This window comes from Somniosus microcephalus, chromosome 2, assembly GCF_052327205.1.
Source record: "Somniosus microcephalus isolate GS21.2 chromosome 2, FLI_Smic_1.0, whole genome shotgun sequence".
Lineage (NCBI taxonomy): Eukaryota > Metazoa > Chordata > Chondrichthyes > Squaliformes > Somniosidae > Somniosus > Somniosus microcephalus.
Window position 1 is genome coordinate 44,445,587 of NC_140988.1, and position 23,431 is coordinate 44,469,017.

General features: G+C 44.9%; 1 protein-coding gene across 10 annotated transcripts in view; it reads right to left on the reverse strand.

Moving 5' to 3' along the window:
• inpp4b (inositol polyphosphate-4-phosphatase type II B) overlaps positions 1–23,431 on the reverse strand; it is a 1,159,724-nt gene that overhangs the window by 393,382 nt on the left and 742,911 nt on the right. For all 10 annotated transcript variants that reach the window (XM_086009058.1, XM_086009093.1, XM_086009068.1 and 7 more), the window contains one exon: positions 5,146–5,225. In XM_086009058.1, coding sequence (XP_085865184.1) covers positions 5,146–5,225 — 80 coding nt within the window. The remainder of the gene's footprint in view (positions 1–5,145; positions 5,226–23,431) is intronic.

A 23,431-nucleotide genomic window follows, 5' to 3' on the forward strand; every position in this document is an offset into this window, starting at 1 on the left:
CTTTACATCCAATCAGAATTCAAATGTCATATAGGTGATGAATGAATTCTATTTCAGAGCTATACACCTCACAGTTTTGTAATCATTTAAATCAAGTGTAATTGTATACATCTAAATATCACTCTTCAATCCCACTTTGCTCGAGACATATAAAAAAGACAACTTGTAAATTCACTGAAGACCTGATCAGCTAAGTCTGAGCCATGAAAACTGCAACCTGTCAATCATTAGCAATGTGCAGCACTGGGAGCAAGTGAGCCAAAAAGATCTCCACCTACTTAGCATTATTGAGAAGACAAAATAATAACACACACATACAAGACACTTTTTAGACATTCTAATAGTTTGCAGCACACACTCCGATAATGGGACATCCATTCCCTGAAACACTCTTCACAAATATAAAGCTGCTGAAGTTATCACTTCAAATCAGCCTTTTTAAACTTGGATGAAGGTTTCCATGGTTACAGGATTGAATCCAGCTCACCTCGCAGCTTAAATATTAACAGCTGAGCGAGCAGCTTCAAAACAACTAAAGGGAAAAGCACTGTCCAATGTTCAGTCTATGTTGTAGATAAGGTATATTCAGAAAATGTATTCATTTGTGACAGGTTTTTTCATGCAAAAAGCAAGAACTGGTTAAAAAAACATCGCAAATCAAACCAGATTATGAAAAACAGCTTCAATAATATTCATTGGTCACAGTGAAATTTAACATCTAATATTACAGAATGGCAACTACCCTGTGCCTAGTCTAATATCACATTTCTCTGAATTTAGAAATGACTTAGATGAAGGAATAGAGAGTTATATATCCAAGTTTGCTAACAACACTAAAGTTAGGTGGCAGAGTAAATAGCGTACAAAAGCAAAATACTGCGGATGCTGGAAATCTGAAATAAAAACAGAAAACACTGGAAATACTCAGCAGGTCAGGCAGCATCGATGACCTGAAACGTTAACTCTGTTACTCTCTCCACAGATGCTGCCTGACCTGCTGAGTATTTCCAGCATTTTCTGTTTCTATTATAGTAAATAGCGTAAATGGGAGCAGAAAGTTGATAGATTAAAGTGAGTGGAGAAAACGTGGCAGATGGAGCTTAACGTGGGCAAGTGTGAGGTCATTCACTCCTAAGAAAGATAGATCAGAGTATTTTCTAAATGGTGAGAATCTAGGAACTGTGGAGGAGCGGAGGGATTTAGGGGTCCAGGTACAGAAATCACTAAGCTAGTGACCGGTACAGAAGTAATTAAAAAGACTAATGGAATGTTGGCTTTTATTTCAAGGGGGCTGGAATACAAAGGGGTAGAAGTTATGTTACAGTTATATAAAGCTCGGGTTAGACCCCATCTGGTGCACTGTGTTCAGTTCTGGGCACCGCACCTCAGGAAGGATATATTGACCTTGGAGGGGGTGCAGCGCTGATTCACCAGAATGATACCACGGCTAACGGGGTTAAATTAAGAGGTTACATAGACTAGGTTTGTATTCCCTTGAGTATAGAAGATTAAGGGGTGATCCAGCTGAAATGTTTAAAGGATTTGATAGGGTAGATAGAGAGAAACTATTTCTTCTGTGAGGGAGTCCAGAACAAAAGGCATAACCTTACAATTAGAGCTAGGCTGTTCAAGGGTGATTCACGTCAGGAAGCACTTCTTCACATGAAGGGCGGAAATCTGGAAATCTCTCCCCCAAAACGTTGTTGAGGCTAGGTCAATTGAGATTGATAGGTTTTTCTTAGGCAAGGTTATTAAGGGTTACGGAACCAAGGTGTGTAGATGGATTTAAGATATAGATCAGCCATGATCTAATCGGATGGCGGAACAGGCTCTGGGGCTGAATGGCCTACTCTGGTTCCTATGTTCCGAATTAAAAACCATAGCAGCATGCTATAGTAACTGATACAGGAAACTTTGTGCTATCCGGCGCCGACGGGACCGAGCTGTTGCCGTTCCCTCAAAACTGCCGGACACACCAGCGTTAATGTTGAAGCATACAGAGCTTTTCATCTCCGTATCTGACAACAAACGCTGTTGCTTAGCAACAGCTTCTAAACAGTCGGCCCGTACCTTGGAAGCGTCTCTCTGAAGCTGTTGCTAAGCTACAGAGACTTTGCAGAGCCTGACTGTTGGAAAAAAAAGCCACGAGAAGAAAAAAAACCTAACAAAACGGCTCCTGATTTTTGCCGGTGGCTTGAGCTTGCCGGACATTTAGCCTCCGGATAACACAAAGTTTCCTGTACGACAGCAAAATACTGCGAATGCTGGAAATCCAAAATAACAACAGAAGACGCTGGAAAAACTCAGCAGGCCAGGCAACATCCGTATCGAGAGAAATAGAGTCAACATAGTAACTATATTGGTCTAATTTCTATTGGGAACTACTCTGCCTCCTTGGAATTAATCATGTAAAAATAAGCTCACGAAAATGTCTTATGTAATGAAAGTGCTGAGATTTAAGAGTGTTTTCATCGCATCCTGCATTAACTCCATTGTGACACAATACCTATACTGCTCATAGGCTTGTGAACATCACACACTTGTATGTGTGCACGTGGGTGTGCTTCTTATATAAATCTCTATCACATGCAGAACCTTTTATTTTCCAGTCAACATTTGAACACCCAATAACTGCAACTTGCATTTCTACAGCACCTTTAATCTAAAAAACACACCCTGAAGCACTTCACAGGAGCGTGATCAGACAAAAATTGACCCCAAGCCAAAGAAGCAGATATCAGGAGGGGTGACTGAAAGCTTGGTTAAAGAGGAGGGTTTGATGGTGAGTTACAAAAGGAGAATATAAAGGTGGAGGAGGAGCCCAGAGAGCTGAAGGCATGGCTATCATTGGTGGGGCAGAGAGAATGGGGGATGCACAATAGGCCAGAGTAGGAGGAATGCAGGGTTCTCAAAGGATTGTAGGGCTGGTGCACGTTAGAGAGATGGGGGGGGGGGGGGTGAGGGGGTGAGGCCATGAAGGGATTTGAACACGAGAATGACACGAGAATGAGAATTTTTAATTTAAGGCACTGGGGGACCTGGAGCCAACGTAGGTCAGTGAGCACAGGAGTGGTGGACGAGCGGGACTTGGTGCGGGTTAGGATACAAGCAGCAGAGATTTGAAGGGCGGTGGATGGGAGACCGGCCAGGAGAGCATTGGAATAGTCGAGAGAAAGACGTTAATTTAACTCCCCTCTGTTTACTGCATTCGTTTTGGCGTTTCTAATTTTTAACTTCATAATCTCTATTTATGATGAACAATTCGATCCATACTTCCTATTCCTGCAGTACACATGGGATGACCCTCTAAACTCACGAGAAATTCCGACATAATCCTGTATATGTCTACCCTGAATTGCCGGGAGCTATTTTAAAGATAATTTACTGTTTGTGTAAATCATTAGTCTTTCTTTAACATTCAAGTAGCAGGGAGGTGACCGAGGAATTATGATCTCTGTACAGCCTTAGTATGACTATAAATTTAGACTTCTTTTTTATTTGACATGCAATTCTGTTTACATCTGACTAGGTACAGATTACAAAGATCTTCTCTATCTGGGGCACTTATTTTGCTCTAAAAAATGCTCATAAATCGTTGTTATTTCAAACAAATCAGGAGTAGTACCTGCTGATGCAAGATTCGCTTGTCAAATCTCTGCTAGAAAACAAAATAAAATAAAACAACATGCAGCCTCCAAGAATGTGGCTGAATATTCAGCTGATCGGTTGCTGACTGCGGAATTTTAAACTATCCCCAGGAGGAAGTCTTATAGTACTTGTAATGCTAGTTAGGAAAGGAGAGCTCTCTGTCCCTATCAGAGAGAGCAAATATCTCTCAGTTCCCTCACATAGTAGAGAACTACTTGACTGATGCCTCACCCAGAGAGTGGTGAACCTGTGGAATTCTCTACCACACAAGGCAGTTGAGGCCAATTCATTAAATATATTCAAGAAGGAGTTAGATATATTTCTTAAGGCTAAAGGGACCAAGAGATATGGGGAGAAAGCAGGGACAGGGTACTGAATTTGGATGATCAGCCATGATCTCATTAAATGGTGGAACAGGCTCGAGGGGCCGAATGGCCTACTCCTGCTCCTATCTTCTATTATATCATAGAGCAATTGGGAGCTCAAATGGGACACAAGCTTCATGGAAAGAGGTTTTTGCTTGGGGAGGTAGAAGAGACAAAAGAGCGTGTCTCTGTCATTACAATGTCAGCAAGTACATGTGCTACAAAAGCAAAATGCTGGAAATCTGAATCACAAAGAAAAAAAGCTGGAAATACTCAGGTGGTCAGGCAGCATCTCTGGAGAGAGAAACAGAGTTAATGTTTCAGGTCGATGATCTTTCATCTGAATGGTCATCGACCTGAAATGTCAACACTGTTTGAATGTTTCCAGCATTTTCTGCTTTTATTGCATGTGTTGCAATCTTGTTCTGACGTAATTCACCTGATCACCTCATATTTCTGCAAAACAAAAAGTGCACTTTTTCTCTAAAGAGGAAATAAATATAAACTAAGAAGACATTTGTACATCTGCATCCATGAAATAGTTTTATTAAAAGAGCCTTTTTTGTATGTGCACTGATCAAAGTGAGGGATAAATACACTGGGAAATAGAAGCCATTTCCCTGCACATCAAGCAACAGCATCAAGTGTTCCCAGGTCAGACATAGCGTGGGGGAGTTAGGCAAAATGTAGGGCTTCATCTGCATTGTTCCTAGAGAGTATTTCAGCAGCAACTGCAGATGGAGAGCTTGTTACAGCACTTGTGTGACACCCCCCAGTTCCCATACTACCTATTCATATTGCCTCTCAGCATGAGGATGTGCTAATTAATGTGGAATCTGAAAGGCAGTTCTGGGCTACTGGATCCATGTCCACTGACAGCTGAAATGAGACTGTCTGAATTCATTTCACTTGTAACCCTTAACAGCCATCAGAGATAATTACTGTCGCTGCTCACTTTTTCTCGATTTGTCACACAGATCTCTTAAATATGTTGAATGCAAGCCACAGCACCAATAAGGATTCAGAAATTGCCAATTAAATATCTGCCGGTCTTGTGCATTTATTTGTTGGTGTATTACCACCACTACGAGAAATCCGATTAAGTAATTTTTTTTAAAATCTGCACACATACCTTAGGTTAATGGTCAATGTTTGCTCCTCTGACTTCAGCAGATCACCTACAGCAAATGTAGCCGAGCCCAGGAAGCTTCGCTGCAACACAGAAAAAAAATGTCTTCATTAGTTTCAAAATCTATAAGCATGACAGCTTCATTACAATGCCTGCAAATCTGTCTTGGCTTACAAGATAGCGAGAGTGAAGAAGGAAACAGCTGGATAGATCCATTATCCTGCAGAATTTGGCAGGAGATCAGCGACACAGCTATCAATAATGTTCAGCTTAATTTTCTTCTCGACAGCAGGGTATCTTTTTTCATTAAAAACCAATACAAGCTCGTATTGGTAAAACACTAAAGTAGCAGTAGAAATTTAGCATTTTTATTTTGATGCAGGAAAGATAAGGAAATACATATATATATGTACAGACAGCGATAAATTCATATCAAAAGTCATCGATCTAGAAAGTTGGATGACTGTCATCTTTTCTTTTAGTCTTGCGCATCCATTTTCTCCACTGCCCTCCCTTTGTCTGCAGGTGTTGCACTCTTTACTGAGGTGTTTTTCCCCCCACAGGTGCCAGTTACCTGCCACTGCCTCACCCAGCTGCTCATTCATTACACGGCAAGCCTAGGTAACAAGCCAGTTATTCAACTGTGGAGGGCATCATCACCAATTCCCGTCCTGCCCCACGCAATAAATGCATCTTCCAACAGGAGTTACCGTATCAGGGGGTACTGTATCAGGAGGAGAAATCAGTCACTTTTCCTTAAGGCCAGTTATAATACCTTTACCATTGCTCTAGCTGAGATCAGCTAACACAGCAGAGAATGAGGATTGATACAGGATACAGCAAGTAATTAGGAATGCAAATGGATTGTTGGTCTTTATTGCAGAGACGAGAGTACTATCAACTGAACCAAGGCTGATGGGAGAAACAAATTGAAAATGGCAATGGAAAAACAATGCATGACCCCAAAACAGGGTGTCACCATAAGCCCTCCTAATCTTTTTCTGTGAAACAGATCTACAGGAAACTTTCTGGTATCCAGCACTGACGGGACCTAGCTGGTGCCGTACCATCAAAACTGCCGTAGAAACCAGCGCTAATGTTATAACATACGTAGCTTTTGAGCTCCGTGTGAATCAACAAACCCTGTTGCTTGCTTCAAAACAGTCGGCCGCAGCTTAAAAGCGTCTCTGTAGCTAAGCAACAGCTTCAGCTAGACCTTGCAAAGCCTGACTGGAAAAAAAAAGCAACGAGAAGTAAAAAAAATCTTATAGGAAACAGCTCCTGAATTTTGCCGGTAGATAGAGCTTTCCGGACATTTAACCTCCAGTTAAACGAAAGTTTCCTGTATCTACTTCATCAGTGAACAACTTACGTTTATATATTACCGTACATTTATATAAGGAACTTCACATTTGGGTATATGACCCAAATAGGAGAGAAATCAGGGTAGGAGGATGAAAGCATGTTGGAAAGAGGTAGCCTATAAGGAGGTTTCTGAAGATGGGGAGAGAGTAAAATTTAAGGGTTTTAGCAATAGAAATGCAGATTATGGTAGCAATAAGGTTGAAGGTTCCGCCATCATAGAGTGGAAGAGGGAACGTATAGTAGATGAGTTGGTAGAGTGAAAGATGTAAGCAAGGAAATTAGCCTGAAGGAGGTTTCAGAGGTAGGGAGGACTGAGGCTAAGGAAGGATTTGTAGACAAAGAGGACTTTGAAGTTGACACACTGAGGGATGGGGAGTTAATGGAGTTTGACAAGTATAGGGGGAGATAGGTGAGAGAGACTACGTGTAAATAAAATGCAGGCGCTGGAGTTTTGGATGAGTTGCAGTTTATGTAGGGTGGAGTTTGGGAGTCCGATGCGAAGGGCATTGGAAAAGTCACATCTGCAACTTTTGATCATTAAAGGTACGCACAGACCCATATTCTTAAATCCATTGAATAGAGAGGTGGGGAGTTTCATACAGAGTAAGAGTGCCTTTTTGTTCCGCTTGCTGTATTGTAACAAGATCAAAGGTATGAAGCAATATAATATTTGTGTTAATATTATTTGGAAGTCCTATTGCCACACAAGTCACAAGTACATTTCTTACAATTAAAAACGAAATTGCATTTTATAAAAAGTTCAGTATCTTGTACATGCAAAACATTATTCATTAGCCCCACTTTTAGTTGGCTCCATTTTTGACAGGCAAAGATGTTGGATTAGCAAGGAGTTGCCCGTCTTTTGTGCTGGACAACTGTGCATGCAGAATTTATTTATCTTTATTGGGCTACATGCAGCATAATATGCTGTTCAAGACCAAGGGGGTAAAAATTTGTTGGGCCCGTTTTCAGGCCCAGATTCGTGCTGTACAGGCAGCGTATACCCAAACCAAGAGGCCCGAAGCCAGCTCAAAATTGAGCCTTGGGCCTCATCTAAATATTCCGCCAGTCACACCTCCACAAGCAGCTCGGCCCTTCAGGAGGATTGAATTTTGTGACACTTGCCTAGCCGGCAGCGGCCTCAGATAGGACTGGAGGGGTGGGCCGTTGGGGGGGGGGGGGGGGGAGAGGGGGAGAGGGGGGAGAGGGGAATATGGAGGACAGCAGGAGGGGGACAGGAATGCTTTGGAACTGGGAGGAGCACTTCTGCTCCTCCTGGCTCCAAAGTAAAATTTGAAACAAAATTTTTACTTAACTTTTTGATGGCAGTGCTTGCTAGGCCACATCCACACCAACAAAATCTGAGTGGAGCAAGTACGATTCCTGGTCCTGTCAGGGCAACCGAATTTCTATGAGTGGTCCTAAAATAGGCATTAGGCCACCCATTAGCATAAGCAATGGGTCTAATGCCTGTTTCAGCAAGCCGGCACGGCGCCTGAGCATAATCCGAGGGCAATATGGTGCCGGATTTTTTATATTTTAGGTATGCAGGGCATAGTCCTGCAAAATTGGTCATTTATGCCCTCGTTTTCTACCTGGAAAATGTGTGCAACGATGACCAATTTCTACCTCAGTAAGTTCATATGACTTGGGATAAATGGTTCATATTCAGACTGGCAATCAGTAACCAGTGGTGTTCCGCAGGGGTCAGTGCTGGGTCCCCAACTCTTTACAATCTATATTAACGATTTGGAGGAGGGGACCGAGTGTAACACATCAAAGTTTGCAGATGATACTAAGATGGGAGGGAAAGTAGTGAGTGAAGAGGACATAAAAAACCTGCAAGGGGACATAGACAGGCTAAGTAAGTGGGCAGAGATTTGGCAGATGGAATACAATACTGGAAAGTGTGAGGTTATGCACTTTGGCAGGAAAAATCGTAGAGCAAGTTATTATCTTAATGGCAAGAAACTTGAAAGTACTGAAGTACAAAGGGATCTGGGGGTCCTGGTGCACGAAACTCAAAAGGTTAGTATGCAGGTGCAGCAAGTGATTAAGAAGGCCAATGGAATGTTGGCTTTCATTGCTAGGGGGATAGAATATAAAAATAGGGAGGTATTGCTTCAGTTGTACAAGGTATTGGTGAGACCGCACCTGGAATACTGCATACAGTTTTGGTGTCCATACTTAAGAAAGGACATACTTGCTCTCGAGTCAGTACAAAGAAGGTTCACTCGATTAATCCCGGGGATGAGGGGATGGACATATGAGGAGAGGTTGAGTAGATTGGGACTCTACTCATTGGAGTTCAGAAGAATGAGAGGCGATCTTATTGAAACATATAAGATTATGAAGGGGTTGGATCGGGCGGATGCAGGGAGGATGTTCCAGATGATGGGTGAAACTAGAACTAGGGGGCATAGTCTTAGAATAAGGGGCTGCTCTTTCAAAACTGAGATGAGGAGGAACTACTTCACTCAGAGGGTGGTAGGTCCATGGAATATGCTGCCCCAAAAAGCTGTCGAAGCTACATCATTACATAAATTTAAAACAGAAATAGACAGTTTCCAAGTAGAAAAGGGAATTAAGGGTTACGGGGAGCGGGCAGGAATTTGGACATGAGTCTAGGTTCGGATAGGTCATGGCCCTGTGGGTAGCGGAGCGGGCCCAGGGGCCGTGTAGCCTGATCCTGCTCCTGTTTTTCGTGTATCTAATGCTGTTAGATTCAGGAGATAGTCCTGTCATAGTGGATTGGCGGTTAGGATCAGATCAGCCATGATCTTATTGAATGGCGGAGCAGGCTCGAGGGGCCAATTGGCCTACTCCTGCTCCTATTTCTTATGTTCTTATGTTCCAGAAACAAAGGTTGTATTGATATTGCTACTGGGAGTCAGAAGCCGAGAAAGCTGTTTTATAGAGCTATGCTGTAATTAATTTACATACACAGTAGGTTGTTTTGTTCCTTTTTTCTTTAGTAATTACAGAAGTTATCTGACTTATCTAACTTTCTTCAGATTTAAAAAAACAGACTGATAAATGCCTTCAAACGAGTTACCAGGACTGTTGAATTAAAAAAGATTAGACAATCAAACACATATTTCAACAAATCACACACAATGTTAACGATTGCAAAATACTGCAGAGGCTGGAAATCCGAAATAACAACAGAAGATGCTGGAAAAACTCCGCAGGCCAGGCAACATCCGTGGAGAGAGAAAGAGAGTCAACATTTCAGTTCAAAACCCTTCTTCAGAACTGAGAAAAAAGGCAGGAAATGAAACAGATTAAAAGGCAGTTTGGGGGCTGGGAAATGGGGGAGGGCACGAAAGAAGAGACATTAAGAGATATTCAAGGGGAGACGAGATGGTAATAGGACAGGTAAAGAAACAAACAATGGCTCTAGATGAAGTGTGAAATGCGCTGGCAGAATGAAAGACAGCTGCCATGTGGGAGAGAGAAAAAAAAAGGAAAAGGCACAAACCGAAAGTGTGGATAACAAATATGAAAATATAATAGGGGCCGAGGTTATGATTTGAAATTGTTGAACTCAATATTGAGTCCGGAAGGCTGTAAAGTGCCTAATTGGAAGATGAGGTGCTGTTCCTCGAGCTTACACTGAGCTTCCGTGGAACAATGCAAGAGGCCGCAGACGGTGAGGTCTGAGTGGGAATGGAACGGTGAATTGAAATGACAGGCAACCGGAAGCTCAGGGACACCCTTACGGACTGAACGGAGGTATTCCGCAAAGCGGTCACCCAATCTGCGTTTGGTCTCCCCAATATAGAGGAGACCACATCGTGAGTAGCGAATACAGTACACTAGATTGCAAGAAGTACAAGTAAATTGCTGTTTCACCTGGAAAGAGTATTTGGGGCCCTGGACAGTGGGAAGGGGGGAGGTATATGGGCATGTGTTGCATCTCCTGTGCTTGCACGGGAAGGTGCCAGGCGAAGGGGAAGGGGTGCTGGGGGTGATAGTGGACTAGGATGTCTCGGGGGGAGCAGTCCCTACGGAATGCTGAAGCGGGAGGGGAGGGGAAGATGCGTTTGGTGGTGGGGATCACGTTGGAGGTGGCGGAAGATGATCCGTTGAATGTGGAGGCTGGTGGGGTGAAAGGTGAGGACAAGGGGAACCCTATCGTGGTTCCGGGAGGGAGGAGCAGGGGTGAGGGCAGAAGTGCGAGATAGAACGGACACGGTCGAGGGCCGCGTCAACCACGGTAGAGGGGAATCCTCGGTTGAGGAAAAAAGAAGACATGTCGGAGGCACTGGTGTGGAAGGTGGCATCGTCGGAGTAGATGCGGCGGAGACGGAGGAACTGGGAGAATGGAATAGAGTCCTTACAGGGCCCGAGTAGGACTGGAACAAAGAGTGTTCCACATATCCCACGAAAAGGCAGGCATAGCTAGGACCCATGCAGGTACCCATAGCAACACCTTTAATTTGGAGGAAATGAGTGGAGTCAAAGGAGAAGTTGTTCAATGTGAGAATAAGTTCAGCCAGGCGGAGGAGGGTGGTGGTGGATGGGGACTGGTTGGGCCTCTGTTAAAGGAAGAAGCAGAGTACCCTCAGGCCATCCTGGTGGGGGATGGAGGTGTAGAGGGATTGTACGTCCATGGTGAAAAGGAGGCAGTTGGGGCCAGGAAACTGGAAACTGTTAAAGTGGCGGAGGGCGTCAGAAGAGTCGCGGATGTAGGTGGGAAGAGACTGGACAAGGGGAGAAAAAGAGAGAGTCGAGGTAGGAAGAGATAAGTTCCATGTGGCAAGAACAGGCTGAAACGATGGGTCTACCACGATGTTTATATTTGAATTGAGTGACTTGGCCCTTCCTTCAGACACTTGGGCCGCAATTTTCTCATTGGCGGCGGGTTGGGTGTGGGTCAGGTGGTCGGCGGGTTCCGGTCCCGCCGCCGCTTTCAGCCGGTCAAAAATTGTAATTTTGCCCTAATGAAGCTATCGAGTCCCTGCATGTGCGCTACCCTGCCCAGTGGTTTTGGGTCTGCTGCTCGCCTCTGTTTACTGCATTTAAGGGGCCCATGGAGCCTTCTTTCATTCTCTCATTATTTGATGCTGGATTTCGTGCTACCAACTGCTGCCATGACTGCTTCAAGGGCTAAGGCCTCACCCCGTTTTGATGATGACTCCCTCCATGCTCTTGTGGAGGGAGTCAGAGGGCGCAAGGAAGTACTCTTCCCATCCTCTGGACGGAGGAAGCCTCCACAGCAAAGCAAAGCAGACTGGCTGCAAATTGCTCCGGAGGTCAGCTCCAGATCGTTGTGCACTTGATCCTGGGTGCAGTGCAGGAAAAGGTTCAATGACCTGGTACACTCAGGAAAAGTGAGTATAACATCACACTTACCCTCAATCTGCTCCCCATCGCCTCTCATCACCAGCACTCTGCATTGTCAACATGCTCCTGCACATCACACTTTACCCTTGCACCCTTAACCATCCCTCTCTCTCTATGTACACAATCACTTCACTATTCGACTATGCTGCCATCACTGTTAAGCAATGTCAACAACGCATAGGGAGGGCCCTTGGTATTGGCACCTCACTCCATCTTTGTCTCCTTCTAAGCATCTATGCTATGAATTCTCTACACTCACTCCATCATTCACACTCAAATTCCACTTGTGTCCCTCATTGCAGGAAAAGAGAGCCCACAATAAGGAGAGGGCCAGGACAGGAGGAGGGCTACCTTCAATTTCCAATCTGACCAATGCTCAGGAGGCGGCCCTCAAAATAATCGGAGGTGATGAGGATCTGGAAGTGGGGGACGGTCAGACAGGCGCAGCAGAGCAAGCTGGTGACAGAATAGATTTGCATCTCTCTCATTTACATTGCATGAGTGACTGATATGGCATCTGATGCTCAAACAGATTGACTTCTGATCATCTGCACAATTCCATGTGCATGCTACGTTAATATCACATGTCTAACTCATGCCTTTACTCTCCCACAGGACCATCGACAGCCCCTCTCCCCACTGTCCAGGAGGAAGAGCCTGAGCCTGAAGACTCCTCAGAGGAACCTGCAACCTCTGAGGGCACAGCGTCAGCAGAATTAAGCGGACCCAGCACCAGCGCAGAAACGCACACCTCAGTGGGACCTTCGCGAGATAGAGTCGTGTTGTCACCTGGTGTATCACAGCTCACAAGTGAGCATCAGCAGATGGTGGAGACAGGGACAGCAGTGGAGAGCCCTCGTTGGAGGCTGCAGGGCGCTCCCAGCTATGCTCAGCTGCATGTGGACCCTGTGCCTCTGGGGCCATCCAGAAAGAGAGCGGTGCTGGAACTCCAGGAACAAATGCAGGAGTCTGTGGCAGGTTTTGCATCCAGGGTTACTGCGAGTATGTAGAGAATGGAGGAGTCCATGTCTAACATGAGCAGTGCCTTTGTGGAGGCAATGGCGCATGAACGCACCACCACGGAAAGGATGGCAACCTCCGTGGAAAGGCTGGCCATGTTCATGAACAAAATAAGTCGCCAGAGTCAGGAAAACATGGTGAATGTTCAGAATAGATCGACATCTCTGGAGGAGCGATGGGCAGCTATTGAGCAGAGAAAGCAGAGCTTCATGGAAGTCCTTTTAAGGAGGGCAGCCAGTGCGGATGTGGGTCCTCATGGCCCCCCTGATGTGCAGCAAGGTGCTGTCCAGTCTCTTGCTGGCACTGAAGTGGGGCTGACCCATGAGAGGGATGTTGGTGGCAGGCAACAAGGAAGTGTGGGCTCCTCTCCAAGTGCTCACACTCCCATGCCACTGCGTAGCCTTCGGTCAGAGCCCCCACCAGCGTCCTCACCCAACTGAGATGGGCGTCTCAGCCCCTGCACAGCCGCAGGAGGAGCAGACTGTTGCTGAGCCCTCACAGGCTCGCAAACCCAGAGGACGCCTGCCAAAGATGTTGAAGCAGAAGCAGCATGAAAGTGAGCAAGGTGCCTCCACATCTGCTGAAGCAACAGGAGAAGCACCGTGTAGAAGCAGAGGAAGATGAAGCAAAATTAGTCACAAGGGTAGTCACTTGGGTGTTCTGTTCTGTTGTCTTTTATTTTCTTTAATATTTGGCATTGTCATCCTTTTGTGCATGTATTAAACAGAAGTGATGGCAAACAGTTGAAGGTCTGGCCTGTGTGTTCTGGGAAATGGAAGTTACACATTGAGGGCTCAGGGCGACTTGCATTTGTAATGATGGTGGTGAGAGTGATAGGAACCCACAGGTTCTTGTACATTGTGTATAGTGTGATAAGGTGACAGCCACATGTGTTTGATTTGTCTACCTATGTGAATCTGGCAAAGATTAGTGCATCCCTTGCAGCAATGTGCTTGTGTGCTGCTGGAGCTGGCTCATCCGCCTCCACAAGGCCGTCCTCCTCCTCATCTGAGGAGGCTATGTGCTGAGCCACTTGTTCCTCAGGTAGCTGCAAGCCACGATGCTGTGCGATGTTGTGCAGTGCACAGCAGACCACGATGATTCTGCAGACTCTGGCTGCTGAGTACTGTAGGGCTCCACCTGATCTGTCAAGGCATCTGAATCGCATTTTGAGCAAGCCGATGGTTTGCTCGATGATGGCTCTGGTGGAATGTGGCTGGCATTGTAGCGCTCCTCTGCTTCGTTTGATGGCCTCCTCAACGGCGTAATCAGCCATGTCTTCAGGGTATAGCTCTTGTCTCCAAGTAGCCATCCAGAACGTTGTCATGGTGGATTGAAGAGCGGAGGCACACTAGACTGCCGCAGGATGAACGAGTCATGGCATCTGTCAGGGAACTTTGTCCTTCCTGTGGTTACACACCAGCTGAACGTTAAGGGAGTGGAACCCCTTGCGGTTGACAAAAACAGCTGGGTGGTGATGGGGTGCCCTAATGGCCACGTGTGCAGTCTACGATGCCCTGCACCCTTGGCAAGCCTGTCATATTTGCAAAGCCAACTGCACGTTCGGTTACACTTGCTTGATCCGTGGAGAAGTGGATGTAGTTGTGCGCCTTTGCAAAGAGGGCATCGGTAACCTGCATGATGCAAGTGTGTGCGGCGGACTGGGAGATGCAGCTGATGTCTGCTGATGAGCCCTGGAAGGACCATGAAGCAAAAAAATTGAGTGCGGTGGTAACTTTAACAGCCACTGGTAAGGGATGTTCACCCGCTCCTCTGGGCTCCAGGTGTTGGTGCAGCATTACGCAGATGTCAGTGACTACTTCTCGCACAAGTCTCAGCCTCCTTTGGCACTGCTCCCCAGTCATGTTGAGGAAGGTCATACTCAGCCTGTATACCCTGTGTTGGGGGTATCTCCTGCGGCGAGGTGCAGCCCTGCGCTGACACCTCCTGCCCTGTGCAGCATCAGGTGAGTGAGGAGAAGGTTGGCGCTCCTGTTGTTGCTGTTGTACCTGGTTCTGCTGCTGCCGTGGCTACTCTTCCTCCGAATCAGAGGACAAGGATGAGAGGGTATAAATGGTTCCCCTGCTGCTGGTAGATATCTCCATTGAGGAAGTACTCAGTCAATGTGGGGAGAGGGTTTTCCCAGGAGGTCACAGTGGAGATGGATCTCAGCTTCACCGCTTACAAGATCAGTAGACCTGCAAAAAGTTTTCCAAGACCTGAAAAAACAAAGTTCTGTCATCTGTAACTGAGCCATGTTACAGCTCAGTTTTTATGCTGGAGCTGCAACTGTCAAGAAGTCAGCCATTTGGTGAACCCGGCACAATCAGCTGGTGTGGTTTGGGAAAGGCGTGGAACACGCAGAAAATGTGGAAAAATCGAAAATCACTGTGAAAATAGGCTTATTCAGGCAGTTAACAAGCTGTTATCTGCCTTAAGGGCCTCTCCTGCCGCTTGGTGGCAGGACTGATCGGGAGTCTGGGAGCCCGCATTTGGGAAAGTTGTGCAGAGGTGGGTTGACGGTGGGTTCGGACCCCGCTGTCAATCTTTGCGATTTTACCCTCTGACCCGCCTCCAAACCTGCCCTCTGTGCACCGGCAAAATCGTGGCCTTGTTTTCAGACGAGCTAACTAATTAAAACAACAAAATGAATGGAAGATTCTGAGAATTGTTCTGGTCGTTTGATAATAATGTTATTGAAACAGACAACTCACAATCAGTCCTAACGCTCAAAATCTTGAAATATTACTAATGTAGAACAGCATGTACCTAGGATGACAGCACTATAATCATTTTCACTTTATTTTCAACATTACAGAATTTAATTTAGGCTAACAAATAAAAACCACTCAAATAGAGCTTTACAACCTGATTAACTGCCGTTATAAAAAACACAAACAACTGCATTCAACGTCTTAATGGACTTTAAAAAAAACTCTCAGTCTAGTTATTATTGAAGAGGTAAAAAAATGAAAGCAGTCCAATTATCTCGAAGTTGTATTTCAATTGACATCAGTTTCAGGAGGTCACAAGGTTTATTACAGAACTATGCTGTAATTAATGTACATGCATCGTGTTTTTTTTTCCCTTTTTTGTTTTATCAACTACAGAAGTTATCTGACCCTGTCTAAATTTCTTTAGATGCACTCAGACCTGAGGAATAAGTCTACAGCAAAATTCTTACAGTAAAATCAGAGATAGTAGGACAGAGACAGGAAGCCCTTGAACGTGTCCACCTGAACAAGCAGACAGGGCTCAGCATCTCAGCCGAAAGACAACACCTCCGACAGTAATGCACAGAAGTGTTATCCTAGATTATGGGGCCATAAATGTAGAGACAGGTTAGGACACTCAGCTTTTTAGAAGGAGCACTAGGACCACAAGACAATGGCTATTGCCACAAATAGAAACACCATTCTATCTATGCTTTTTCTGTAAATGTTAAGGAGTATCAGCACATGCTCATGTTGATAAATTAAGTCAATGGATAAGCAGATGGGCAGGCATCATTGCAGCCAACACTAGATCAACGTCCCATTACATCATCTCAGGGGAAGAAGCTATTAAGCAATTGCCACTGGCTAACCAAATTAGTAACAATACTGTGGAGGAGGAATTCCTAGAGTGTATACGGGATGGTTTCCTGGACCAATATGTTGAGGAACCAACTAGAGATCAGGCCATCTTAAACTGGGTATTATGTAATGAGAAAGGATTGATTAGCAATCTTGTTGTGCGAGGCCCCTTGGGGAGGAGTGATCATAATATGATCGAATTCTTCATTAAGATAGAGAGTGAAGTAGTTGACTCAGAGACTAGGGTCCTGAATTTAAATAAAGGAAACTATGATGGTATGAGGCGCGAGTTGGCTAGGATGGATTGGGGAATGTTACTTAAAGGGTTGACGGTGGATAGGCAATGGCAAACATTTAAAGATCGCATGGATGAACTACAGAATTTGTTCATCCCTGTCTGGCATAAAAATAAAACAAAAAAGGTGGCGCAACCATGGCTAACAAGGGAAATTAGGCATAGCATAAGATCCAAGGAGAGGACATATAAATTGGCCATAAAAAGCAGCAAACCTGAGGATTGGGAGCAGTTTAGGATTCAGCAAAGGAGGACAAAAGGATTAATTAAGAGGGGGAAAATAGATTATGAAAGTAAGCTGACTGTAAAAGCTTCTATAGATATGTGAAGAGAAAAAGATTGGTGAAGTCAAGCATAGGTCCCTTGCAGTCAGAATCAGGGGAATTTGTAATGGGGAACAAAGAAATGGGTGACCAATTAAATACATACTTTGGTTCTGTCTTCACAAAGGAGGACACAAATAACCTCCCAGAGATGTTGGGGTAAATAGGGTCTAATGAGAGGGAGGAATTGAATGAAATCAGTATTTGTAGGGAAATGGTGTTAGGGAAATTGACGGGATTGAAGGCCGATAAATCCCCAGGCCTGATAATCTACATCCTAGGGTACTTAAGGAAGTGGCCCCAGAAATAGTAGATGTATTACTGGCCATCTTCCAAAATTCTATAGACTTTGGCACAGTGCCCATGGATTGGAGGGTAGCTAATGTAACCCCACTATTTAAAAAAGGTGGTAGAGAGAAAACGGGGAACTATAGACTGGTAAGCCCAACATCAGTCGTGGGGAAAATGCTAGAGTCTATTGTAAAAGATGTAATAGCAGAACACTTGGAAAACAGTGACAGGATCGGACAAAGTCAACATGGATTTACAAAAGGTAAATCACGCTAGACTAATCTACTGGAATTTTTTGAGGATGTAACTGGTAGAATAGATAAGGGAGAACCAGTGGATGTGGTGTATTTGGACTTTCAGAAGGCTTTCGATAAGGTCCCAAATAAGAGATTAGCATGCAAAGTTAAAGCACATGGGATTGGGGGTAAGGTACTGACTTGGATAGAGAACTGGTTGGCAGACAGGAAGCAAAGAGTTGGAATAAACGGGTCTTTTTCCGAGTGGCAGGCAGTGACTAGTGGGGTACCACAGGGATCGGTGCTAGGACCCCAGCTATTCACAATATATATTAATGATCTAGACGAGGGAACTAGATGTAATATCTCCAAATTTGCAGACAACACAAAGCTGAGTTGGCGTGTGCTCTGTGAGGAAGATGCAGAAAAACTCCAGTATGATTTGGACAGGTTGGGTGATTGGGCAGAAGCATGGCAGATGCAGTATAATGTGAATAAATGTGAGGTTATCCACTTTGGTGGCCAAAACAGGAAGGCAGATTATCTGAACGGCAATAGATTGGGAGAAGGGGAAGTGCAACGAGACCTGGGTGTCCTTGTGCACCAGTTGCTGAAGGTAAGCATGCAGGTGCAGCAGGCGGTTAAGAAGGCAAATGGTAGTTTGGCCTTCATAGCGAGAGGATTCGTGTACAGGAGCAAGGATGTCTTGCTGCAGTTGTACAGGGCCTTGGTGAGACCACACCTTGAGTATTGTGTGCAGTTTTGGTCACCTTATCTGAGGAAGGATGTTCTTGCCGTGGAGGGAGTGCTGTGAAGATTCATCAGACTGATACCTGGGATGGCAGGAATGACGTATGAGAAGAGATTGGGTCGATTGGGCTTATATTCGCTGAAGTTTAGAAGAATGAGGGGATCTCATTGAAACTTATAAAATTCTAACAGGACTAGACAGACTAGATGCAGGAAGGATGTTCCCAATGGCGGTGGAGTCCAGAACCAGGGTTCACAGTCTAAGGATAAGGGGTAAGCCATTTAGGACAGAGATGAGGAGGAATTTCTTCACCCAGAGAGTGATGAACCTGTGGAATTTTCTACCACAACAGGCAGTTGAGGCCAGTTCATTAAATATATTCAAGGAGGAGTTGGATATATTTCTTAAGGCTAAAGGGATCAAGGGATATGGGGAGAAAGCAGGGACAGGGTACTGAATTTGGATGATCAGCCATGGCGGAGCAGGCTCAAGAGGCTGAATGGCCTACTCCTGCTCCTATCTTCTAGGTTTCTATGTTCTCATGCCACCAGTAGTGGTCCTTCCTGAGCAGGCAGATGTTCTTGCCTCTCCCTCCTTGTCCTCTTGCCATGACACATTCTGATCAGCTAATTGTGTATTCAATGATATGAACGAGATGTTTTGCTACGTTAATGGCACTACATAAATTAAAGTTTTTATTTACTCTTCATTCATGAAAACAATGCACGACTGTTAGAATTTAATGATGATGTTGATAATAAAACTAATATTAACATAGATGAACGTATAAGCACCGATATTTACTGGGGCAGGTCTGATTGACAGGCTTGGTTCCCTGTTGGGCGGGGATCGTGCCGGAGGAGGCCGCAGCTGAGGAGCAGGTAGGGAGTCTGCAGCTGGATTAATGGGAGGATGGGGGTCCGGATCTGGCGGGGGGGGGCGGGGAGGGTGGTGATTGCCGAACTTAAGAGGGAGGCGTCCAATCTCGTGAGGGTGGGGGTGTTGGTCACTGATCCCGGGTGGGGGGTGGTCACTGATCCCAGGCCGGGAATGGTCCGATGGGAGGCAGGCAAGCTTTGTGGGCTGGCAGGAATCACTTCTGCTTCTCCTGGCCCACAAGCGGTGTTGTAAATACACTTGTCTTTTCCACGAAGCAATCCTCGCCTCTCTTAAGCTGCCAGATTTCCCGAGGCCTGGGAGCCAGCCAGGGTTAAACCTGGGAGACAGGTTAAATATGAGGCAAGCAGCCTCATTATAATATTCAAATGATCAACCCGCCGCCTTTAAAACCGGAAGTAGGTGGGTTGGAGTCGCGTTTGTGATTTAAAATGTTTTAACATCAAACCCGAACCCAACCCACCTTTTAAAATTACCCTCATTGTTTTAGATAGAATTAAGAACCTAAAAATAGATAGAGCAGCTGGGCCAGATGATATCCAGCCAAGGTTCCGCAGGGAGATGCGACACTTGCTATGTGAGCCCATAGCCAGGATTTTTACTACCTCACTGCATTCTGGGACGATTCCCATAGACTGGCATGAGGCTAATGTAGTCCCCATCTTTACAAAAGGAGACAAGATGGACCTGGGTAACTATAGGCCCATTAATTTGACATCAGTAATAGGAAAGATGCTTCAGGGAATCATAAGGGACACAATATATGATTACTTGGATATAGAGGGACATATGAGGGACACCCAAAATTGTTTCATTAAAGGGTCATGTCTTACAAATTTGATTATATTTTTTGAAGAAGTCACCAAGATGGTGGTTGAGGGAAGCCCAGTAGACATTGTCTACTTAGACTTCCAAGAAGCTTTTGATAAGGCGCCGTAAAAGAGGCTTCGCTACAAGATCGATTAGTGGTAATATATTGAGCTGGATTGAGAACTGGCTGGAAGGACATTGGCAGAAAGTAGTTATATCTGTTTGGAGACCAGTCACCAGTGTTGTCGTACAAAGATCGGTGTTGGGACCATTGCTCTTTATTATTTTTATTAGTGATCTAGATGTAGGTGTTGGGGGCATGATCTGCAAATCTGCAGCTGATATTAAGATCTGTGCGAGTGTCAGGACTGTTGACGATGCTCTACTGCTTCCGATGGATCTTGATGTGTTGGAGGATTGGCCTCATGACTGGCAAATTATGTTTAATTTGGAAAAGTGTAGTGTTTCTGCACGTGGGCAGAGCGAATGCTCGACATACCCTTCAGGAAAAAGCATTAAAGAAGGTGGAGAAAGAAAGAGATCTGAGCGTTCTAGTGCATAGATCTCTAAAGGTTCATGAGCAATGCCATGAAACGGTAGCTAGAGCGAATAGGGTGTTGGGGTGCATTCATAGTACAATTGAGTATAAAGACAAGGTATACTATTTTGTCCTTGTACAGGACCTTGGTCAAGTTCCAGTTGGAATACTGTGTTCAGTTTTGGTCTCCTCACATGGTGGGCAATATTGAAACTTTGGAAAGGGTGCAGAGGAGGGCCACGAGACTAATTCCCAGTTTAAAGCATCTTAGTTATCAAGATAGGCTGAAAGATATGGGACTCTACACTTTAAACTGAGGAGTGATCTGATCGAGGTTTATAAGATGAAGAGAATAGATTGTGCTCCAGTTGACAGTTTGTTCCAATTAAATAGGTTAGGGAGGACACAATTTTAGGGTTACAATTTTAAGTTCTATGAGGCCAGGTCAAGGTTAGATTTCAGGAGGTGGTTCTTTTCCCAGAGAATAGTGGACCTCAGAATAGGCTGCCAGCTCGTGAGGTGGACATTGATTCACTGAATTCCTTCAAGGGAGAGCTGGACTCGTTTTGGCTGGGGTAGAGATCACCTCTTACAAAAGGTAGGTATTTCAAGGAATTGCAAGGAATTATCAGGGCCAGAGTGCTCTCCTGGACTAGGTTTAATCATCATGGGGGGGATTGGAGAGGAATTTCCCAGATATTTTCCCCCAAATTGGCCTGGGTTTTTAATCTTTTTTTTGCCTCTCCCAGGAGATCACATGGTATTCGGGCGGGGTGGAGAGTGCATACATTGCGATACACAAGATATCACAAATTGTGTGGAACAGGCTGGATGGACCAGATGATCTTTTCCTGTCCATCATTAGAGTCATAGAGTTATACAGCACAGAAAGAGGTCCTTCGGCCCATCGCATCCGCGCCGGCCATCAGGCCCTGTCTAATCTAATCCCATTTTCCAGCATTTGGTCCGTAGCCTTGTATGCTATGGCATTTCAAGTGCTCATCCAAATGCTTCTTGAATGTTGTGAGGGTTCCTGCCTCTACCACCCTTTCAGGCAGTGAGTTCCAGATTCCAACCACACTCTGGGTGAAAAAGTTCTTCCTCAAACCCCCTCTAAACCTCCTGCCCCTTACCTTGAAACTATGCCCCCTTGTTATTGACCCCTCTACTAAGGGAAAAAGTTCCTTTCTATCTACCCTATCTATGCCCCTCATAATTTTGTACACCTCAATCAGGTCCCCCCTCAGCCTTCTCTGCTTCAAGGAAAACAACCCCAGCCTGTCCAGTCTTTCTTCATAGCTGAAGCGCTCCAGCCCAGGTAACATCCTGGTGAATCTCCTCTGCACCCTCTCCAAAGCAATTACATCCTTCCTATAGTGTGGCGACCAGAACTGCACACAGTATTCCAGCTGTGGCCTAACCAGCGTTTTGTACAGCTCCATCATAACCTCCCTGCTCTTATATTCTATGCCTCAGCTAATGAAGGCAAGTATCCCATATGCCTTTTTAACCACCTTATCCAGCTGTTCTGCTGCCCTCAGGGATCTATGTACATGCACACCAAGGTCCCTCTGATCCTCTGTCTTTCCTAGGGTCTTACCATTCATTGTGTATTCCCTTGCCTTGTTAGCCCGTCCAAAATGCATCACCTCACACTTTTCAGGGTTAAATTCCATGTGCCGCTGTTCCACCCATCTGACCAACCCATCTAGATCGTCCTGCAGACCGAGGCTCATTTTTACAAACATATGAACAATTAATCAAAATTAGAGATACATAAAAACAAAAAATATCTGGGAAGGGGGGAATCGTGTACTTTGACATAAAACAGCTGACAGGTGGTTGGGACTATGTACATTTTGTAGATATACTAGCAAAAAATAAACTAGAAGTTGGTCTCAGACTTGTAATTCTCTCCCGAACCATTCAATATCTAATACTTGAAACAAAACTGATTTCATTGGTGAAAAAGCCCGCACGAGCTCCTGCAACAGTACAGAGGAATCCTGACTGGTTATTCATGCAGAAACCAGTACGCACTTCACAAGCCCAAGGATATTTATATCATCACTAATAGGATCATAAGGAATTCATTAATCCTCTTTCAGCTAGGTCCTGGATTTTAGTATCTCTATATAACCCTCAGTTTAGCATAAGCAATCAAATGATAATGAATGCTTTTTTTGACAAAACCTGAATTTGTTGCGTCTTAATGCACTTTAAGAAAAAAATGTACACTTAAATTTCTCTTTTCGCTTTATATTTTTACATTGTGTGAAACTTCCCATCATCACTTATGTTCTAATTGTTTTGGATCCCTGCCCTGGCACAGCTCCAAGGTTAAGTCCTGCACTGATTTCTCATCCAAGCAACAAATCCAGTGTCATCCAAAGGCACTGTTCCTTCCAATTATCTCTCACGTATTAGAGGCAATCCCTTCTATTTAAAAATGCTTAGTTCCAGCAGGAAACAACAGAGTAGAGTTAATGCCCTCCAGGCTCTTCCCCTCAAACTCCACACCCCTCCATGTGATCACATTGAGCAAACAAAATTGTTCCCCGATGGCTAAATGCTTAGCAGCTTCCAGCCAAGTACTACGATCTTTTTTTTACAAAGTATTAGTTCTGCAGCGTTGTTCATGCTAACATGTTTTATAAAGACGAGCATTATACCATGTAATGTACAATGTTTATTCTCCTGCTAATGTGCACCTATGTCCCTGTGGTAAACCACTGTTTGTATTCCACTGTGTACATGCCTGTACATGTCTCGGCTGACTCCTCCCACGAGTCCAGGTATAAAGGTGACTGCTCCACAGTCCCTCTGTATTCTGGACCGG